Here is an 18,103-nt window from a genome sequence, read left to right as displayed (position 1 = left end):
TCCACCTAAAAATATTTTATTTATTTTAATAATATATTTTATTTATATCAAATATAAATAAAAGTAATTAATATATCACTTTCTAAAAATACTTTATATAATTTAAGAATTGAGAGTTCTCTAAATCTTGTTTATATACAATACAATTATGAATTATTAAAATCTATAAAATAAAATTTCTAAAAATTAATAAAAATCAAACAAACTCTTATGTATAAGAAGATCTGCTTATCATTTATAAGATTGTCTAAATATCATTATAGTTTATCTCTTTCTTACACTTTTATATATCGTCTGGTTTTTGTCTCGTCTCTTCTTCAACTATTTATTTGTCCTAAAATCGTATTCTTCTTCTTCTTCGCTTCACATCTGCAGAATCCCTAGAGAGAGAAATACTAGTAACCAACCTCTCTCTCTCTCCGCCATCTTCTTCTTCTTTCTCGTCTTCTTCAACAACCACCGATCTGTTTCCATCTCAAATCCGTGAGGTATAAGCTCTTTTCATTCGCCAATTGACAATTCAAGGGTGTAAAAGTATGTAATTGTTGTTTTACGAGTTGGGTTTCGCGAGATTGCTTCGTAGTAGAATTTTTGTTCATTGATTTGCTTAGAAATCTGATTTTTAGGGATTTTTGTGCAGGTTCGACGATAATTATCTTAGATCTTGTTTGCAGTTTGAGGCAAAAATGTCTTCTTTGAGCAGGGAACTTGTGTTTCTTATACTTCAGTTTTTGGAGGAAGAGAAATTCAAAGATACTGTTCATAGGTAAGGGTCTTAATCCACTGCATTTTGATTTTGATTTCATAGTGAAGGTGTTGAGCTTCTAATTTTGGTTTAAAACAAGTTTAATAGTGGTTGTTGGATATCTTTCTGATTACTTAAGTTAGGTATAGGGCTATTTATATAGTCAAATTATGTTCTCATTGTTAGAATTTATTACTTTTTCCTATTATTTCCTTTTCTTTCGGTCTTTTAGAAAGAATTAAGTGCATAAATGAAATTCATTGGTGTTTGGAACATGCACATAGAGTTTTTTTTTATAATCTTACCAATGTGAACTGAGATGGGTTCTTTGTATGTTTGTATTTTGGAGGTTGGAGCAAGAATCGGGTTTCTTCTTCAACATGAGATATTTTGATGAGTTAGTGACAAATGGAGAATGGGATGAGGTTGAGAAGTATTTATCGGGATTTACAAAGGTAGATGATAACCGATACTCAATGAAGATATTCTTTGAGATTCGGAAACAAAAGTACTTGGAAGCTCTGGACAAGTTAAGATCAAATCTTTTTAAAGTATTATTTTTTTAGCTTCATTGTCTATCTTGGCTGAATCCTTTATATTTGCTTTTTAAAATCACAGGAAAGATCGTCCTAATGCGGTGGAAATCCTAGTGAAGGACTTGAAAGTTTTTTCTGCCTTCAATGAAGATCTCTTTAAAGAAATAACTCAACTTATGACCTTGGAGAATTTTAGGGATAATGAGCAACTATCTAAGTATGGAGATACAAAGTCTGCTAGGAACATAATGCTTGCTGAGCTTAAAAAGTTGATTGAAGCTAACCCCTTGTTCAGGGATAAGCTAGCTCTTCCTAGTCTGAAGAACTCAAGGCTTCGGACATTAATCAACCAGAGGTTATTATATATATGCTTGCAATTTTGAGTTCCCTGATCTAATTTTGATCTGTTTTCTGTAGTTCTGACGATTAGTTATATTCCCTTTGCAGCTTGAATTGGCAGCACCAGCTTTGTAAGAATCCAAAGTCTAACCCTGATATAAAAACCTTGTTTGTGGACCATTCTTGTGCACAATCACAGCCAAATGGTGCCCGTGCCCCATCTCCGATTACTAATCACTTAATGGGCATGGTTCCTAAACCTGGGGGGTTTCCACCTCTAGCTGCACATGGAGTAAGCCACAATTCTTTCTCTTAAAAGTTTATCCAAAAATCTTTATTGCATATGTTAAGGTCCTGACTACATCTGTGTTTGTCTCTAAAGCCATTCCCAGCAGCTCCAGTTCCTATGCCATCTTCTCTTGCTGGGTGGATGGCTAATCCTTCTGCTGTTCACCCTTCGGCATCATCAGCTGGGCCCATTGGTTTCACAACGCCTAATAATTCAGGTACTCCTTAGCGTATATTGTAAAATTCAATCCGACAGCTGTCATTTATTCTAATTAATGAAAATCTGTAACAAGGTCCTTATATATGAGTGTCCACAGTGGTTCTGGACATTAATTATGAACATTAGAGATAATAAATCTAAACGATTGCAGAAAATTTATTATTTTATTTTTTACTTGTGGCAGCACTTTTAAAGCGTCCAAGAACTCCTCCTACAAATAGTGTGAATGTGGATTATCAGACAGCAGATTCTGATCTCGTACTAAAGAGAACAAGACCTTTTGGAATGTCAGATGAAGTAAGTAGTGAATAACTATTCCCTACGTTTCACTGACAATGGGAGTTTTAAAGATTGATGTTTGAATTTTTTGCTGATTCATTCTTGTAACTTGCTCAATCAAACTAACAGGTTAACAACCTTCCAGTTAATATCTTACCTGTTGGGTTTACTGCTCAGAGCCATGGCCAGAGTTCATATTCTTCTGATGATTTGCCCAAAGCGGTTTGCATGTCTCTTAATACAGGGTCAGCTGTGAAGAGCATGGATTTCCATCCGTCTCAACAAATAACTCTTCTTGGTTAGCTCAGATTATCGTATAACTGCTACCATCGATATTTTCTTGTCCAGTCATTTAATTTGGAAATTAATTACAGTTGGGACCGACAATGGTGAGATTATGATATGGGAGCTAGGCAGTCGGGAGAGGCTTGCTGTTCGGAACTTCAAGATGTGGGAACTTGCAACTTGTTCTGTCTCATTGCAGGTTAGTGAGCTCTTATATATTCAGTTATTACATGTTTCTTCAAGAAGACACTGATATAGTTTTTTATCGTTAATTAGGCATCTCTTTCGAGTGATTATACTGCATCAGTCAATCGCGTAACCTGGAGTCCAGATGGTAACTTGTTTGGTATGTATTAATTCAAGTATTATATATTTTTCTTTGCAATTAATAAATGACAAGTTGTCCTGAAGAGTTATTATCCTTTCTTCAGCTGTTGCATATTCTAAGCACATTGTTCATGTATACTCGTACCATGGGGGTGAAGATGTCCGTAACCATTTAGAGGTTTGTTGCCTTCATCTTAGCTCCGTGCTTACACCAGTCCCTTTAAATGATATTTACATGCAAGTTATTTGGCATTTTCTTTTTGAAAAGAAATACCTCACCTCATTAAAACTACGGGTAAACATGAAGATCACAACTACAGTAGAAATACTTACAACCAAGAACAGGAAATCTCGCATAATACATTAAAAATGATGTTTGTGAGAGTCTTGAACTAACAGGTTGAGCTCTTAGGTTTGATTCCCACTGAAAAACACTTTGATTGAAGTTGGGAGGTCATCGTGATGAGATGCTTTGCTAGCCTCCTCCAAGTAAAATCCCTGGTCTCAAAAAAGGGAAAAAAGAGAGAAGATGTTTATGAGTTCAAAATTGAGAGAAAAAAAAGCTTTGGACATGAGATATTTTCGTGCTTTCTCCCTAACATGTTGTGATTTTGCGAAACCCTTGTTTCTATCCGTCCAGATGATCCAAATAATGACAATGATCATCGCAAATTGGCATCCCTTTTATTCTTTAGTCCACTTGTGGCATTTTCTCATTGATTTAATAAATCTATGGTTATATTTAGGTGGAAGCTCATTCTGGAAGTGTCAATGATATTGCTTTCTCTTACCCAAATAAACAACTCTCCTTTGTCACTTGTGGCGAAGATAGGCTCATCAAGGTCATCTCTCTGAATTTGATGGTTTCTCAAGGCTGGTGGTGATTGTTAAATTCTGGTTTTAAATACGTAAAAATCTTTTACAGGTGTGGGATGCTGTTACAGGAGCCAAGCAATACACCTTTGAAGGCCATGAAGCACCTGTATACTCTTTGTGTCCACACCACAAGGAGAATATTCAGGTAACTTACTAGTTTTGCACAAAAATTTGTTTAATAAACACTCCTCTTTGTGTTCTGCAATTTATCACTCAATATTATTTTACTGTTATATATACCAGTTTATCTTTTCAACTGCGACCGATGGGAAAATAAAGGCATGGCTTTATGATAATGCGGGATCTAGAGTTGACTATGATGCACCGGGCCATTCCTCCACTGCAATGGCATATAGTGCAGATGGATCAAGGTCTAAATTAAATTCTTTTGCTATTTGACCACAAAAAGAAAGTGTCTTAAAATCCGTCTGGACTTTGACAGGTTATTTTCATGTGGAACCAATAAAGAAGGAGATTCTTACCTTGTGGAGTGGAATGAAAGTGAAGGTGCTGTTAAACGTACCTATAACGGGCTTGGGAAGCGAACGGATGGAGTTGTCCAATTTGACACCACCAAGAATCGATTCTTAGCAGTTGGAGATGAATTCATGTTGAAATTTTGGGACATGGACAGTCTTAATATATTGACGACAACAGAAGCAGATGGCGGACTGGCGGTAATTTCTTGAAATCTATATTTATTGAGGCTCAGAAACTTTTGGGGTTCTTTCCAATATTCATATTTGCTATGTGTAATCCAGGCTTCTCCTTGTGTCCGATTCAGCAAAGAAGGGATGTTTTTGGCTGTTTCAACCAATGATAATGGTATTAAAATTTTAGCCAATTCAGATGGAATTCGGATACTTCGCACTGTAGAAAGTAGGTCATTTGATCCTTCTAGGATTGGCTCTGCTGCGATTGTGAAGGTAGTTCATGTTCAGTCTTTTATCAATCTGTTTAATTTACGAAAGTTGATCTGAAGAACTCTTAATATCTAACTACAGGCTCCTTCTATGGCTTCATTTGGTGCTGTCGGTGGAGCAGTTGGTTCCAGCATCATGGATCGTCCTGGTCCAATGGGACCTCTTGTCCTAATGGTTGGTGTTTCTCTGCATCATAGGTTGACATAAAGCTTAAAAGTAGTGTCTTATAATCTGACAGTTTTTTTTTCTTGAAAATTCTTAAGAATGGGGATGCCAGAAGCTTGGTAGATATCAAGCCTAGAATTAATGATGAATCCGCAGATAAGACTAGGATCTGGAAACTGACAGAAGTGAATGAGCCATCACAGTGCCGGTCCTTGAGGCTGCCAGAGAATTTGACATCAAGGGTATGCTTCTATTTCCACATGTTAATATGTTTCCTGAACATGTTATTTAGCCTGTTTGTTTTCACTCCTTAGCTGCTACTAACTGCATTTGGTTTACATCTATGCATGTTTTCGTTGAAAAGCCTCATAATCTTTCATTTATTTCCCATTTTTTCCCGTTCTATCCTAAGAACATATAATGAAGTTGAAGTGTAATTAACCCAAAATTGAGTGTTATAGTGAAGTTTAAGCGTAATTCCCCCTCCCCCAAAGGTAATTAACCCAAAATAAGCTGATTTTGATAGACATGCCCACTAGTACAAGTGGTTACCACTAAGAGGTCGATGTCTTATATTCGATTCTTACTAAGAACACTTTAATTGAAGTGGAGTTTCTGTACTAACCTCTCTAGGTAAAAGACATAGTCTGAAATAAAACTAATTGAGTGTTTTGTGTTCCTTTGTGGTTTTTTCTAATGATTCCTCATTGCGCGTCTCTTGGTTTTCACCATTGTGATTTCTTTCTTATATTATTCCACAAACAACATTATTTAAATCACACTTTTATATTGTTTATTGAAATAATATCTCTTTTCACATTTTTTTGGTCTTATGATGACTTTTATCATTTTCTCTCATTCGTTCCACACATCAGGTCTCAAGGTTGATGTATACAAATTCTGGACTTGCTATTTTGGCTTTATCAGCCAATGCAGTTCACAAGCTTTGGAAATGGCAGAGAAATGATCGCAACATGAGTGGCAAGGTAGCGAAAAAACCTAAAAATTTCATTTCATTTGCAAATCACTTGTTCTCATTGTGTTTTTCACTGCTAATTTTTCTTTTAGGCAACTGCTAATGTTGCACCTCAACTGTGGCAACCTGCAAGTGGAATTTTAATGACCAATGATATCGGTGATACCAACCCTGAAGATGCTGTTTCTTGCTTTGCACTTTCAAAGAATGATTCATATGTTATGTCTGCTTCTGGAGGGAAAATCTCATTGTTCAATATGATGACTTTCAAGGCAAGTGATTTTTTTTGGGTATATTTGCTTAAATATGGCCTTCTTTCAGTTTAATAGTTTATTATTTAATGCAGACGATGACAATGTTCATGCCGTCGCCACCTGCAGCAACATTTCTCGCATTCCATCCGCAAGATAATAATATTATCGCGATTGGCATGGACGATTCATCTATCCAGATATATAACGTCAGAGTTGACGAGGTTTTGTTATCATCCTTTTTGTGCTGAATTCTTTGAAAATTTGTGATTTTTAAATTATGTATAGTATTAACATCAACCACTTTCGACCTAGCAGGTGAAAATCAAACTCAAAGGCCACCAGAAAAGAATAACGGGGCTAGCCTTCTCTAATATTCTGAACATCCTAGTTTCTTCAGGGGCAGACTCTCAGGTACTTAACCCAGTTCTGTATAAGTATTTTTTAAACTTTTGTATGCTAATAGTAAAATTTGAATCTTCCATAGCTCTGCGTTTGGAGCACAGATGGGTGGGAGAAGCAGACTAGTAAGTTCTTGCAGGTCCCACCAGGCCGAACACAGGCTCCTCTAGCTGATACCAAAGTTCAGTTTCACCAAGATCAGATCCATTTGATGGTAGTTCATGAAACTCAGATAGCCATATATGAAGCGCCTAAGATGGAATGTCTTAAGCAGGTAAAAATGCTATTTTTGTTTTGTTTTTTGGTTTAATTGTCTTCCGAAATCGCGATGTTTCGATATGGTGTTATCTGATCAAAACTCATGTTTCCCAAACAGTGGGTCCCTCGGGAAGTTAGTGGTCCAATCACACATGCTGCCTATTCCTGCGATAGTCAATCGATATATGTCAGCTTTGAAGATGGGAGTATCGGCGTTTTAACTGCTGTTAACTTACGGTTAAGATGTCGAATTAATCCGTCTGCTTATCTTCCCTCAAACCCGAGGTCAAAATTCTGTTTACTTTTTATGACAATGAAAGATTTGGTTTGAAGTTATTGAATTTGACTTCTTTAAACTCTTGTAATTTTTTTTTTTTGTGTTTGCAGCTTGAGAGGTCATCCTCTGGTCATTGCGGCTCACCCATCCGACCCTAATCAGTTTGCTTTGGGACTCAACGATGGTGGTGTTTGCATTATCGAGCCTTTGGAATCAGAAGGAAAATGGGGCACTTCCCCACCACATGAAAATGGGGCTGGGCCAAGTAACGCGCCACCTAGTGCAGCCAGTTCAGAACAACCCCAAAGGTAATTAACCGACATGGATTAGGTCACATACAATGTAAATTCATCTTGAGAAGGAAATTCTGAGAATTAATTTCCTTTTTCTTTTCAAATTTCTTATAGGTAAGTGAGATTGCAAGATTTAGAGTCTGGTAGATGAAAGATGAATGCTGGTTCTAACTTTATAATAGGTCACTCACTCAGTCTCTATAGAAAAAAAATGTAAATGCTTTGAGGTTAACTTTATTATGTATTGTTACATTAACTTTGACTATATTAAGAGTTCTTTTATTCAATAAGGTGACTGAAAATCTTAATGTCGTTTTCTTTCAAAGAAAACCTGTCGTGTCTCACAACAGCATACATTCCTATATTATCATGAAGTTGGTTGGTGGGTGTTATTTATTTATTATTATGTTTTTGGTTTGATTTTGGAGATTTGTCAAAGAAGTCTAGAATGAACAGAGTTGGGGGTGATGATGATGATGGTGGCCCAATTTGGCTGGTTTTGAAGTTGAAGATGATGTTTATTGGTGGGGGTGGAACCATATGCATAATGCACAGGTTATTGATTGACTGTTTGTGAAAGATGAATGAATGGATGGTATGAAATTAAATAATAAGTAGGCAAAGACAGAATACTATTTCTCTTATTGCAATTGCCCATCAGCAATAGCAATAGACCTCTAATTTGTACTCAATTCTCAAGACAAACACTCCTAACATGCTACAATGGTGGGGAGTCACATCATCATCATGTTCCCCCAAGAACCTCTATTTTTTTCTCAACAAAAAGAAAGTTAGGGTTAACAAGTCAACATAACAAACTAAACTACACACGACAGAATCCAACATTAGAATCCGTAGGTCTACTCTTATGGTTTCTTTTTAGATATTGAGATCTAACTCAAGATTGATCGTTATGAAGCCTTATCGTTCATGTTTCATTCAAGTTTGTATTGTCTTTTCGTTTCGATTGCAAAGTGATCCATTATAGAAGAGTAGAAGTTTTCCATAACTTTTGTTTTTCACAATTGGGTTGAATTTGACAAATTTGGAACTCTTTCCCCTATTTAACTTTTCCAACTTCATTCAAGACTTCTATCATCCGTATAAGAAAACCATTCATCATTTTTGTTTTTGTTTATTTTTACAATATTGCCTCAATAATAGCGAGACAATATTCGAACAATAATTTATGCCCGAGGTTATAAAATTCATGACTGTGGGGTCGTTTAGTTTCCTAATTTCAAAAAAAGAAAACTCATTGTTTTTCAACTCATATGGTACAAGAGCAAAAACTTTCTCAAAATGATATTTAAACTATTTGATTATCAACTATTCTATATAACTTGTATCTTCTATATAAATTAAATTTATTAATGAAATGGGGAGGAGTTATAATTGTGGGACATTGAACACTTTTTTTTCAGATTTCTTATATATAGAATATGATCAACCTATTCAAAAACTTTGTAAATAAATAAGACAATATAAGGTTTTGGTGAATATTTTTAAAATTCTCTTTTATTGTTTTTCAGCTTGTAAAAAGGTTTGTTTTTGCTATACTGAGATTTTTCTTGTAAGTATCCACCCACATGAGAGACCCACCACAGGTAAATGACAAGGGATTTACCCCAATCATAAATTTCGAATTTCTTATTACATTTTTTTTAATTCGTTTATATATACATTTGAATTAAGAAGAACTATTATGACACGTCGCATACATAATCCTCCACTTTCGTATACTTAAAAATTGATCAAAAATTTCAAAATTTCAAAAGTTTAAAGTCTCATGTTTTAAAAGGATTATGACAGTCTATAACATCAATTTTTTTTTAAAAAAAATAAAATAAAATAAAAGATCTTTAAGCTTATTTAGTTAGGGTTTGCTTGCACGTTTTCTTGCCCAGTTGTTCATCTTGTCTTTGTGGCATCCACATGTGCTGTTGTTTTGTATGTTAATAAGGCATTAGATGAAATAATGAACTAGTGTTTAAGAAGAAAAGTTTTCATTTTTTTTCTACATCTAACCTTTTTAATGAATTTGTTTCATTATTAAAAATGAATACATCTTTATTGAGTATATCACAAAAATTCAATTTTAAAAAATGCAAGCATTTCTCAACCAAACCATGTTACTAATCAACAACTAAATAACCTTAAATTATAAAATTGTGACTTAAATAACTAAAATTCATTTATAAGTGCTAAGTTTAAATGTCTCAAATTTAATTGTATAAATTGTTCTTATTTAAATAAAATTAATGATAATCCTAATCATCAATAATAAAATTAAAATGAGATCGATTCCTTAAGATTTAAATGTTTCCGCAAATAATAACAAATATAAATTGATGAAGCTTTCTATATATTAATCATATTCTAAAGAACTCATTCACCAACTAATGTAGAATTTTGTTAATGTAGTTCAACATAAATAGTAATAGTCATTTTTCAGATAAAATAGACAAAATTAGAAAGTATCAATCATATTAAGAATTTTATATATTTATTAAAGTGATGGAAAATCATTTCTTTCAACATACTTTTTAACACTACTAATTGATGTGGGGATACCCATGTATATATGTAAGAAACTTAGGACTTGTTTGAAATATTAATTATTTATCTCATCAAGATTCATTAAAGGTTGGTTCGGATTGAGATTTCTTTAAAAATAATTTGGGTTATTTAAAATGTAATTATTCATGATGATTTTGATGGGTTGTAATTTGTTTGATAAAAAATCATAAAAATTATTAAAATATAAGATATTTTAGTATTTTAACTGATGAATTAATCGATAAGATAGATAAAAAATGATTAAAATAATGTTTAGTTAAGTTGAATTATTTAAATAAACTCAATCAAATCCGTCCTAAATAATCTAAAATTTGAATAAAAATAAATATTAAATTATTCAATAAAAATATTTTATATTTAATATTTAAGTTTTATAAAAATAAATAAATTATAGATAATTTAATATTTTATTGATGATTTAAAATGGTAAAGTATTTAATGATGAGAATGATGGTATTTGGTCCTTCATCAAATTTGTTCAAGTAATCTCATTCTCATCATTAATAGTTCAAAAACTCATATCAAATACCAAGCCTTAATTATTCAATTATTTGAGCAACTCTAGCTTCTAGGCTCTAGACCTTTGAGTTGTAAATGAATTAAATATAATAATAATTTATTTATTATAATTAAATATATAATTTATTTAGATATAATAATCAGTAATTATCTTAAGGATGTATTTTTTTTAAAAAAAACTTAAAAGTATTTATACATATAAATAAAATAAAACATAATAATTTAAAATAAAAGGTAATTTAATATTTTAATTAATAAAATGATTAATTTGATATATTAGAATAACCTTATTTTGTTGTTTATTATTTTTAATTATTTGAATAACCTAAAATCGAAATAGTCTAATTTAAAATATAGAAATTTGTAAATTTTACTTTTATTTATTATTCTTAATATTTAATTTATTAATTTTTTTTATTATTATATAAAAAATATTTTAAATATATGAAAAAATATATTATGAATAAAAAAAGGTAAATTCTTAAACTGTTGTTGAAAACTAACTATTTGTTTTGTTAAGTAATTTAATTATTTGGATGAATTTATCCTATATTTATTTTTCCTTTTAATTATTATTTACCTATTCTAATATTTATTTAAGAATAAATTATATTTTAAATAATAATAATTATTATTTATATACTTAATATAATTTTATTTTTTTAATCTGTTATTATTATATTTAATTTAATTAATTATTTTAAAATTAATTAATAAAGACATTATGAATGATTGAATATATGATATATTTAATTAGCTTAGCATAAAGTATTTAAATATTAACAAATTTAAATTATTGAAAAACCCACAAATGCAGGATATGCTAATCCAAATAATAATGCCTTATTACTTTGAATTTAGATTTTTTTTATTAAATAATATTTGAATTGTGTCATATTAAATTTGAAATATCACAATTTTAGTTTAAGATAATTTTTTAAATTAATTAATTTATCACATTTATAAGAAAAATAACCATTTTCTCTTTTTTTTTTTTTAAATTATTTTCATAAATTATATTATTAAGCAATTTTGAAAGCTTACATGTTAAAAAAGAATACTTAATTTAAAATGTTCAAAATAGTAAAATATATACAAAATTATGTCGTTTTCAAATTTCATAAAATAAAAATAAATACTAAATTTATCTCTATTCAATTCTCTCATATTATAATAAATTAGGATGCATAAATCTTAAAAATAATCAATTTTAAAAAAATACATCCCAAAGCTTTACCGATATCATTTAATTTACGTGACAAATTAATTGAAAAACGAAAATGATAAATTAGAATAAGAAGACGTAAACAGGGTTTGCTTAGTTTTTGACCCGAATATGTTAACTTTTAGCTCCGATTAAGTGTTTAGGTTAGTAATTGACTTAAAAGAATAAAATATTATGAATTTGATTTTATCTAAAAGCGTTTTGAGTTTAAGCACGGCATAACTAGAAGTGTTATGGTAATCAAAGATATAGTTAAGTCTTATCTAGTAAAATTTTAATAAAACTATTCAAATTCGAATTTCAAATAATAATTTGACCGATATTCAATCTATTCAAAATCAAAACCCATACCCTAAATCATGGTCTAAAGGCTAATACTTTTGATTCTATTAAAATATATTGAGAGAGAGAGAGAGGGAGAGAAGAGTGTGGTGGGGTTAACAATGGTATTGAAAGGTGACAGGAGTTGTGAGAGGGTGGGGTTTTGTACAAGCTTCAATGGGGAGTTCACAGAGAGCCCAAAAACAAGATTTTACTACACACAAACAAATGGTTAAATCATTATTGTAATCCAACCAACCAACCCACATCACAACTCTCTCTCTTTCTTCTTTAACTAAATAATTTAACTTCTCTCTACTCTACTGCGGAGGATTCAAAAGAGCCCCCACCTCCCACCCCCACTCCGGGCAAACAAAACACTGATAGCTCCATAACCCATCCATGGTACTACCATTTCTCAACTTCTCTCTCTCTCTCTCTTCAAAATCAGATCTTTTCTGCAATTCCCCCTTTCCCATATGTCCAAACCACTCTCTCACCATCTACCTTCAACTTCTTAACTAGTAAGATCGCCCAAGATGCCAAGGCCAGGCCCAAGACCTTACGAGTGCGTGAGGAGGGCTTGGCATAGTGAAAGACACCAACCCTTGAGAGGTTCCATCATTCAACAGATTTTCAGGTACCACTTCATTTATATTCAATACCCTTTTCATTCCATTGCCGTTTAGCCCACCACCACACCACCTGTTTTTTTTTTTTTTTTTTTTAGGGTTGTACACGACAGTCACTCATCTTCCACTAAGAAGAACAGGGAATGGCAAGAGAAATTGCCTATTGTTGTCTTGAAAGCTGAAGAAATCATCTATTCTAAAGCCAATTCCGAGGTTCTCTTCTTTCTTTCTTTCTCTTTAGGTCTTTCTTTCTAGAATCATCATCATCATCATTCTTCTTCTTCTTTTTCTAGGCGGAATACTTGGATTCACATACCCTATGGGAAAGGATCAATGACGCCATTAATACAATCATCAGGAGAGATGAAACTACTGAAACAGGACTAGACCTCTTGCCCCCATGTGTAGAAGGTATCTAATCTTTCTATCAATCTATCTATCTATCAATGTTCTTATTAATCTTCAAAACAAAATCTCTTTCTTTTGTTTATTTTTAGCTGCCCTTAATTTGGGATGTGTTCCTGTAAGAGCATCAAGAAGCCAACGGAATGCAAATCCCAGAACTTATCTTTCCCCAAGAATTCAGGAACCTGCAAGCGCCATACATCATCCATTGGAGAAGAACAATCCTTCTTCTAGTACCAACCAGTTCAACCAAATTCAAAATAACGCAGCACCTGCCAATGTGGGTTCGGTTTATCCCCTTTATTATGGTAATGATTTTCAATCTTCAAGACCCCATTTGGAATCATCATCTTCCTTTCCAAATCCCATAATCGTTGGCAGACAGCTTACTCTAGCTACTCCTGCTGCTGCTTCTTCTGCTGGAAAGCATGAATTAAGACCACCACCCACTTGTGATTTAACTTTGCGATTAGGATTAGGATTAGATTTAGGATTAAGCACGGGCATGGGAACAACGAGAAATTCCCCTGTTCTTCACGACAACATTGATCTTAACCTTCTTCCTGAGGAGGAGATTTTCCGCCATCGCCATGGCAAGGAGCTCTCTTTTCAGCATTGTAGAAGAGACAAAGGGAAATTGGGTGAAGTTAGTAGGAAACGAAACATTGAAGATGAAGATGATGGACCTTTTTACACACAACCCAGAAGGCCATCAACTAACCAGTTTACTTATCAAAGTAAAAAGCCAGGTTTGTAGACAGACTCTTCTTCTTCTTCTTCTTCGGCTGTATGTATTCTTCTTCATTCACAATGATTTTTGAAAGAGAAAAAGAGAGTTGCAGTAAACTTTGTTTAGAGAGAAAGAGTTGAGTTTGTTCTTAACTTGTTAGAACTTGGATTCGAGTTTTTGTAGACATTTAAAAAAAATAAATTGAATACGAGGAGAAACAAAACATAACAAAGTTTCATTAGACAAGTAAAATAAACATAACAAAGTTTCATTAGACAAGTAAAATAACCGTTACATCTGGAATAACAGGGAAATTGTTCTGAACTTGTTTTATTTAGGAGAACACTTGAGACTAAAACTGTAAACAGATACTCTCGAGAAGACGGATGACTTCTTAACTGGTTGGAACATACATAAACATAGGTAAATCTCGGTCTGTTCTTACCTCAGATGGCTGCTGTCGTGCTCTTCATGAAAGAACTTCACACCTCCACAAGGTGTCTACTAGTTGCTCTAAACACCCAGTACTAATTGAACTACAATTTTTGAGATTCAAACCCACCAGATTCTTCCCCAACATCCCCAAAAAGGGCATACATTCATCAGAAACATTGCAACATCCAGCCAACGAAAGGATCTGCAAATTAAACTCCGCTCTGCATGCCAAAACAGCAATACCAAAATCAGAAATCGAACACCTGGATAAATCCAGCTCATTCAGCGTCTTACACGCCTCAGCAATCGCCATCACACTTAAATCACTAACACCGTGACAATCTTCCAAATACAATTGTTCGAGAGTGCCACCATGGTCATAAGCCATAGCTGAAACCACTCCATCCGTCAAGTTCAAACAACCGCTTAGATTCACATTAACTAGTCCAGATGTACATCGTTTTATAATAGCCATAAAATCAGAGGTGGTTATTCCAATCGAGCCACTGAAATCAATGTTCCTTAACCGATGACATGTCAACCCGATGTTACCAAAACTGGGACAGTTTATGATAGACAACGAACGAATCTTCGAAGAGAAAATGTTCATGTTAAGAGGTAGTACTTTGATTCCCATACACTTGACGATCACCAGAGATTTCAATTTCATTATAACACAAAGTATCCCATATTGGGTAACTCCGTGACATTCTTCTAATAACACACTTTTGAGAGATCCAGATGTGAACACGAAAGTCACCAGACCATGATCCGAGACAAACCAACACTTCTTAAGATTTATTTGCTTCAAACTAGAACAACCTGCCCCTATAGCTTCTAGACCCGCATTGGTTAACCAACTACAAGAACTGACCGTTAAAGATTCCAGTTTCTTTAAGCCTGGTCCCTTCCCCATCAACCAAAACCCTTTCGGGCTCACGTAAGGAAGCCTGCCGAGGATTAATGTGTCTAACGACTTCCCATAGTAGCCAATAGCAGCAAGGGATATGCCTGATATTCTTAGCGAATGAATCTTCAACTTCCTTAGCCTTGAAGCCGACTGAACCAGACTTATGATTCCTAGATCGTTTATCCTAGGACATGACTCGATCGTAAGATAGATCAAGTTAGGGCAATTCTCCGCAATTGCAGCCAAGCCATAGTTAGAAATCCTTGTGCAGTGAGAAAGTTCAATATTCTCTAGTAGTGGACATTCATTTGCAATCGCCAACAACCCCTGATCACCCACCAGAGGGGTGTTCCATAAAGAAAGAACTCTCAGAGAATGACAATAGTGAGATATTGCAGAAAGACCCGTATCTGAAACTCCATTAACCAAATCAGTGCTTCCTTCTATCATAAGCTTGCCAAGTCCTCCTAGACTCGTGACTCCTATTGCAATAGCGAAAAGTCTAATGTCTGTCGCATTCTTCCCCTCTAAAGATCTGCTGAGATATCCATCATCTCCGAATTCAACATTCTCATCTTCTTGTATGCGAAATTCAGCACTTCGTATGGTGATTAAGAGCTTAAGCCAACGCTTGGAAACACATGCAGATGAACTAGTTGATTGTCCAATCGAAAGGCGAGTGAAGATCTCGATTAGACACTCATCCGGAAGGATTTCAATGGATGGAACCGAACCCACCCCTTCATTTTGTGGTTTCTTGGAAGAATTGGAAAAAAAGTAGCTAGAATCGTATTTTTCGAGTCTAGATTCGTCATGCACTGGAAAATCAAATCGAAAGGCTTTTCAGTAATCAATATGTTTGTAAGATCTATACATCAGTATATGAACAGGGACAATCTATTAAACCCTACAAACATTTATGTATACCATGGTTCAATTCTTCAAAAGTACATGTTTTTTCTTTTCAAAACTGTATATGAACTATTAAATGGATTATGACACTAGCTTTGCATGCATTAAAAACATATACAATGAAAACAAAACAAGAAATGTTGAAAAATACCTTGATCAGAATCACCAACATTGGCTTTGCATGCATCAACTAAAAACATTAACAATGGAAATAAACCAGGAAATGTTGAAAAATACCCAGATCAGAATCATCTGATCTATTAAAAACACTGTACCCTGGTTCGATCCATCAAAAATAGATGTTTTTTAGAAAAAAATCATACTTAAACCTCTGTTTCTGGATATGAACTATCAAATGAATTGTGACACTGGATTTGCATGCATCAATTAAAAATATAAACAATGAAAACAAAACAAGAAATGTTGAAAAATACCCTGATCAGCTTTGCATGCATCAATTAAAAACATAAACAATGAAAATATAACAAGAAATGTTGAAAAATACCCAGATCAAATTCAGCGAACAGGGCCGATCTATTAAAAACCCTATACCCTGGTTCGATCCATCAAAAGCAGATGTTTTTTTTGAAAAAAATGCATACTTAAACTTCTGTCTCTGGATATGAACTATCAAATGATTCGCATGCATCAATTAAAAACATAAACAATGAAAACAAAACAAGAAATGTTGAAAAATACCCGGATCAGGATCAGAATCACCGACTTCTGCAGACATGGTTGTTGCTTCTGAGAAAACAAGAAAGGAGAAAAAGCGATAAATGAGAATCTGTATATTGATTTTCAAATAAAATAAAAGAAATAGAAGGTTAAAGATTATCGCTCACCGGTTTACAGAGGAGTATGAATGTAAAAGATGAGGAAGATAGCTATTTCTGAGAGAGATAAATAGTACTTTACTGAGACATTTATTCAGATTTTATGGAAGATGTATTGTTTTTATTCGTACTCAATTCAATGAACGCGTCCAGGGAAAGACTACACGAGTCATCATCAAAGATGACACATGCCGCAACCAGTTGACCGATGTTACTCCAATTTATCGGTCCTTATCTTTGCAACTCATATGAGTCATATCTATCTGTTTTACTATCACTCTGACACGTTTAGCTCAAATTTCACATTTGTTCAGTCACGAATTATTTAAATCAATTTTTACCCGTGGTGAAATTTTCAAATAATTTGTGATTATTTAGACATGGTTGGGAGGGAACGAAGTTATTTGTTTATAAATTGGGATTGAGTTTTTTAAATAATTTGAATTATTTAAAAATTAATAATTATTGTTAATTTTGAATAGATGAGAATTTTATTTTATTTTATTTTTGATAAAAAAAATAATATTAATATATATTGATAAAATGAAAAATAATAGATTTAGTGATGTTATAGAATAGATAATGAATTAAATTATGTTTAATTATGTTAAGTTATATAAATAATTTCAATAGAAGTTCTTAAAAAGTATTAATATATATTGATAAAATAATATATTTTTTTTAAATAAGTGAAATGATGTTTGAGATTATTTTAAAAAATACCAACTAAATGTAATGTTGATTGGTGTTAGTTTTGAAAAAATGAATTTTATTTGAATAAAATAAATTTAAAAAATATTTTAATATTTTAGTTAATAAAAGTGATGTAGTTGAATATAATGAATGAAATAATGTTTGACTATTCATAAATTAAAATAAAATTGAAGAATTTTTAAAAGTTTTTTTTAAATAAAATTTATTATATATATATATATATTATAATAATTAATTATCTAAAATTAAATAAGTATGATAATGTCTAGGTGAATATAAAAATCAAAACTAATAAGTGTAATAATTAATATATTAATGCTTATAATTATAAATGTAAATTAATAATTTTAAACAATTTTTTTTATTATTCACTTGAAAAATATATAATAACAAGGAAGTTTATACAAAATTTTCAAATTTAAGAATATGAAGTTGTAATAATAA

General features: G+C 32.6%; 3 protein-coding genes across 4 annotated transcripts; 2 read left to right on the top strand and 1 right to left on the bottom strand.

Moving 5' to 3' along the window:
• The first annotated feature begins 348 nt into the window (after positions 1–348).
• LOC124933561 (topless-related protein 4-like) lies at positions 349–7,758 on the top strand. Of its 2 annotated transcripts, none has more exons than XM_047473975.1 (26): positions 349–488; positions 641–766; positions 1,095–1,274; positions 1,364–1,636; positions 1,729–1,912; positions 2,003–2,126; positions 2,313–2,425; positions 2,537–2,705; positions 2,782–2,891; positions 2,969–3,038; positions 3,124–3,197; positions 3,766–3,861; positions 3,945–4,040; positions 4,139–4,266; positions 4,338–4,572; positions 4,657–4,821; positions 4,900–4,992; positions 5,082–5,225; positions 5,859–5,969; positions 6,052–6,231; positions 6,306–6,434; positions 6,529–6,624; positions 6,698–6,886; positions 6,989–7,155; positions 7,258–7,455; positions 7,555–7,758. In XM_047473975.1, exons 2-26 carry the CDS (start codon positions 687–689, stop codon positions 7,556–7,558), a joined length of 3,408 nt encoding a protein of 1,135 aa, XP_047329931.1. In that variant the 5' UTR covers positions 349–488; positions 641–686; the 3' UTR covers positions 7,559–7,758. The 2 variants fall into 2 exon arrangements, with proteins under 2 accessions (XP_047329931.1, XP_047329932.1); XM_047473976.1 differs by having other exon boundaries at positions 444–488; positions 675–766.
• Positions 7,759–12,398: 4,640 nt separating this feature from the next.
• Positions 12,399–13,977, top strand: LOC124936287. The gene is made up of 4 exons (XM_047476775.1): positions 12,399–12,725; positions 12,816–12,930; positions 13,011–13,128; positions 13,215–13,977. The coding sequence occupies exons 1-4, from the start codon at positions 12,625–12,627 to the stop codon at positions 13,877–13,879; spliced, it is 999 nt and encodes a 332-aa protein (XP_047332731.1). The 5' UTR covers positions 12,399–12,624; the 3' UTR covers positions 13,880–13,977.
• A 252-nt stretch (positions 13,978–14,229) lies between these two features.
• On the bottom strand, positions 14,230–17,026 carry LOC124936837 (EIN3-binding F-box protein 2-like). Its single transcript, XM_047477358.1, has 3 exons — positions 16,955–17,026; positions 16,809–16,856; positions 14,230–16,015 (listed from the first exon to the last, which is right to left on the bottom strand). Exons 2-3 carry the CDS (start codon positions 16,843–16,845, stop codon positions 14,322–14,324), a joined length of 1,731 nt encoding a protein of 576 aa, XP_047333314.1. The 5' UTR covers positions 16,846–16,856; positions 16,955–17,026; the 3' UTR covers positions 14,230–14,321.
• Between the last annotated feature and the right edge of the window lie 1,077 nt (positions 17,027–18,103).

The sequence above is a fragment of the Impatiens glandulifera genome, chromosome 4 (genome assembly GCF_907164915.1).
Source record: "Impatiens glandulifera chromosome 4, dImpGla2.1, whole genome shotgun sequence".
NCBI lineage: Eukaryota > Viridiplantae > Streptophyta > Magnoliopsida > Ericales > Balsaminaceae > Impatiens > Impatiens glandulifera.
The sequence above is the reverse complement of the archived record's forward strand: the minus strand, read 5'-3'. Positions and strand labels throughout refer to the sequence as shown.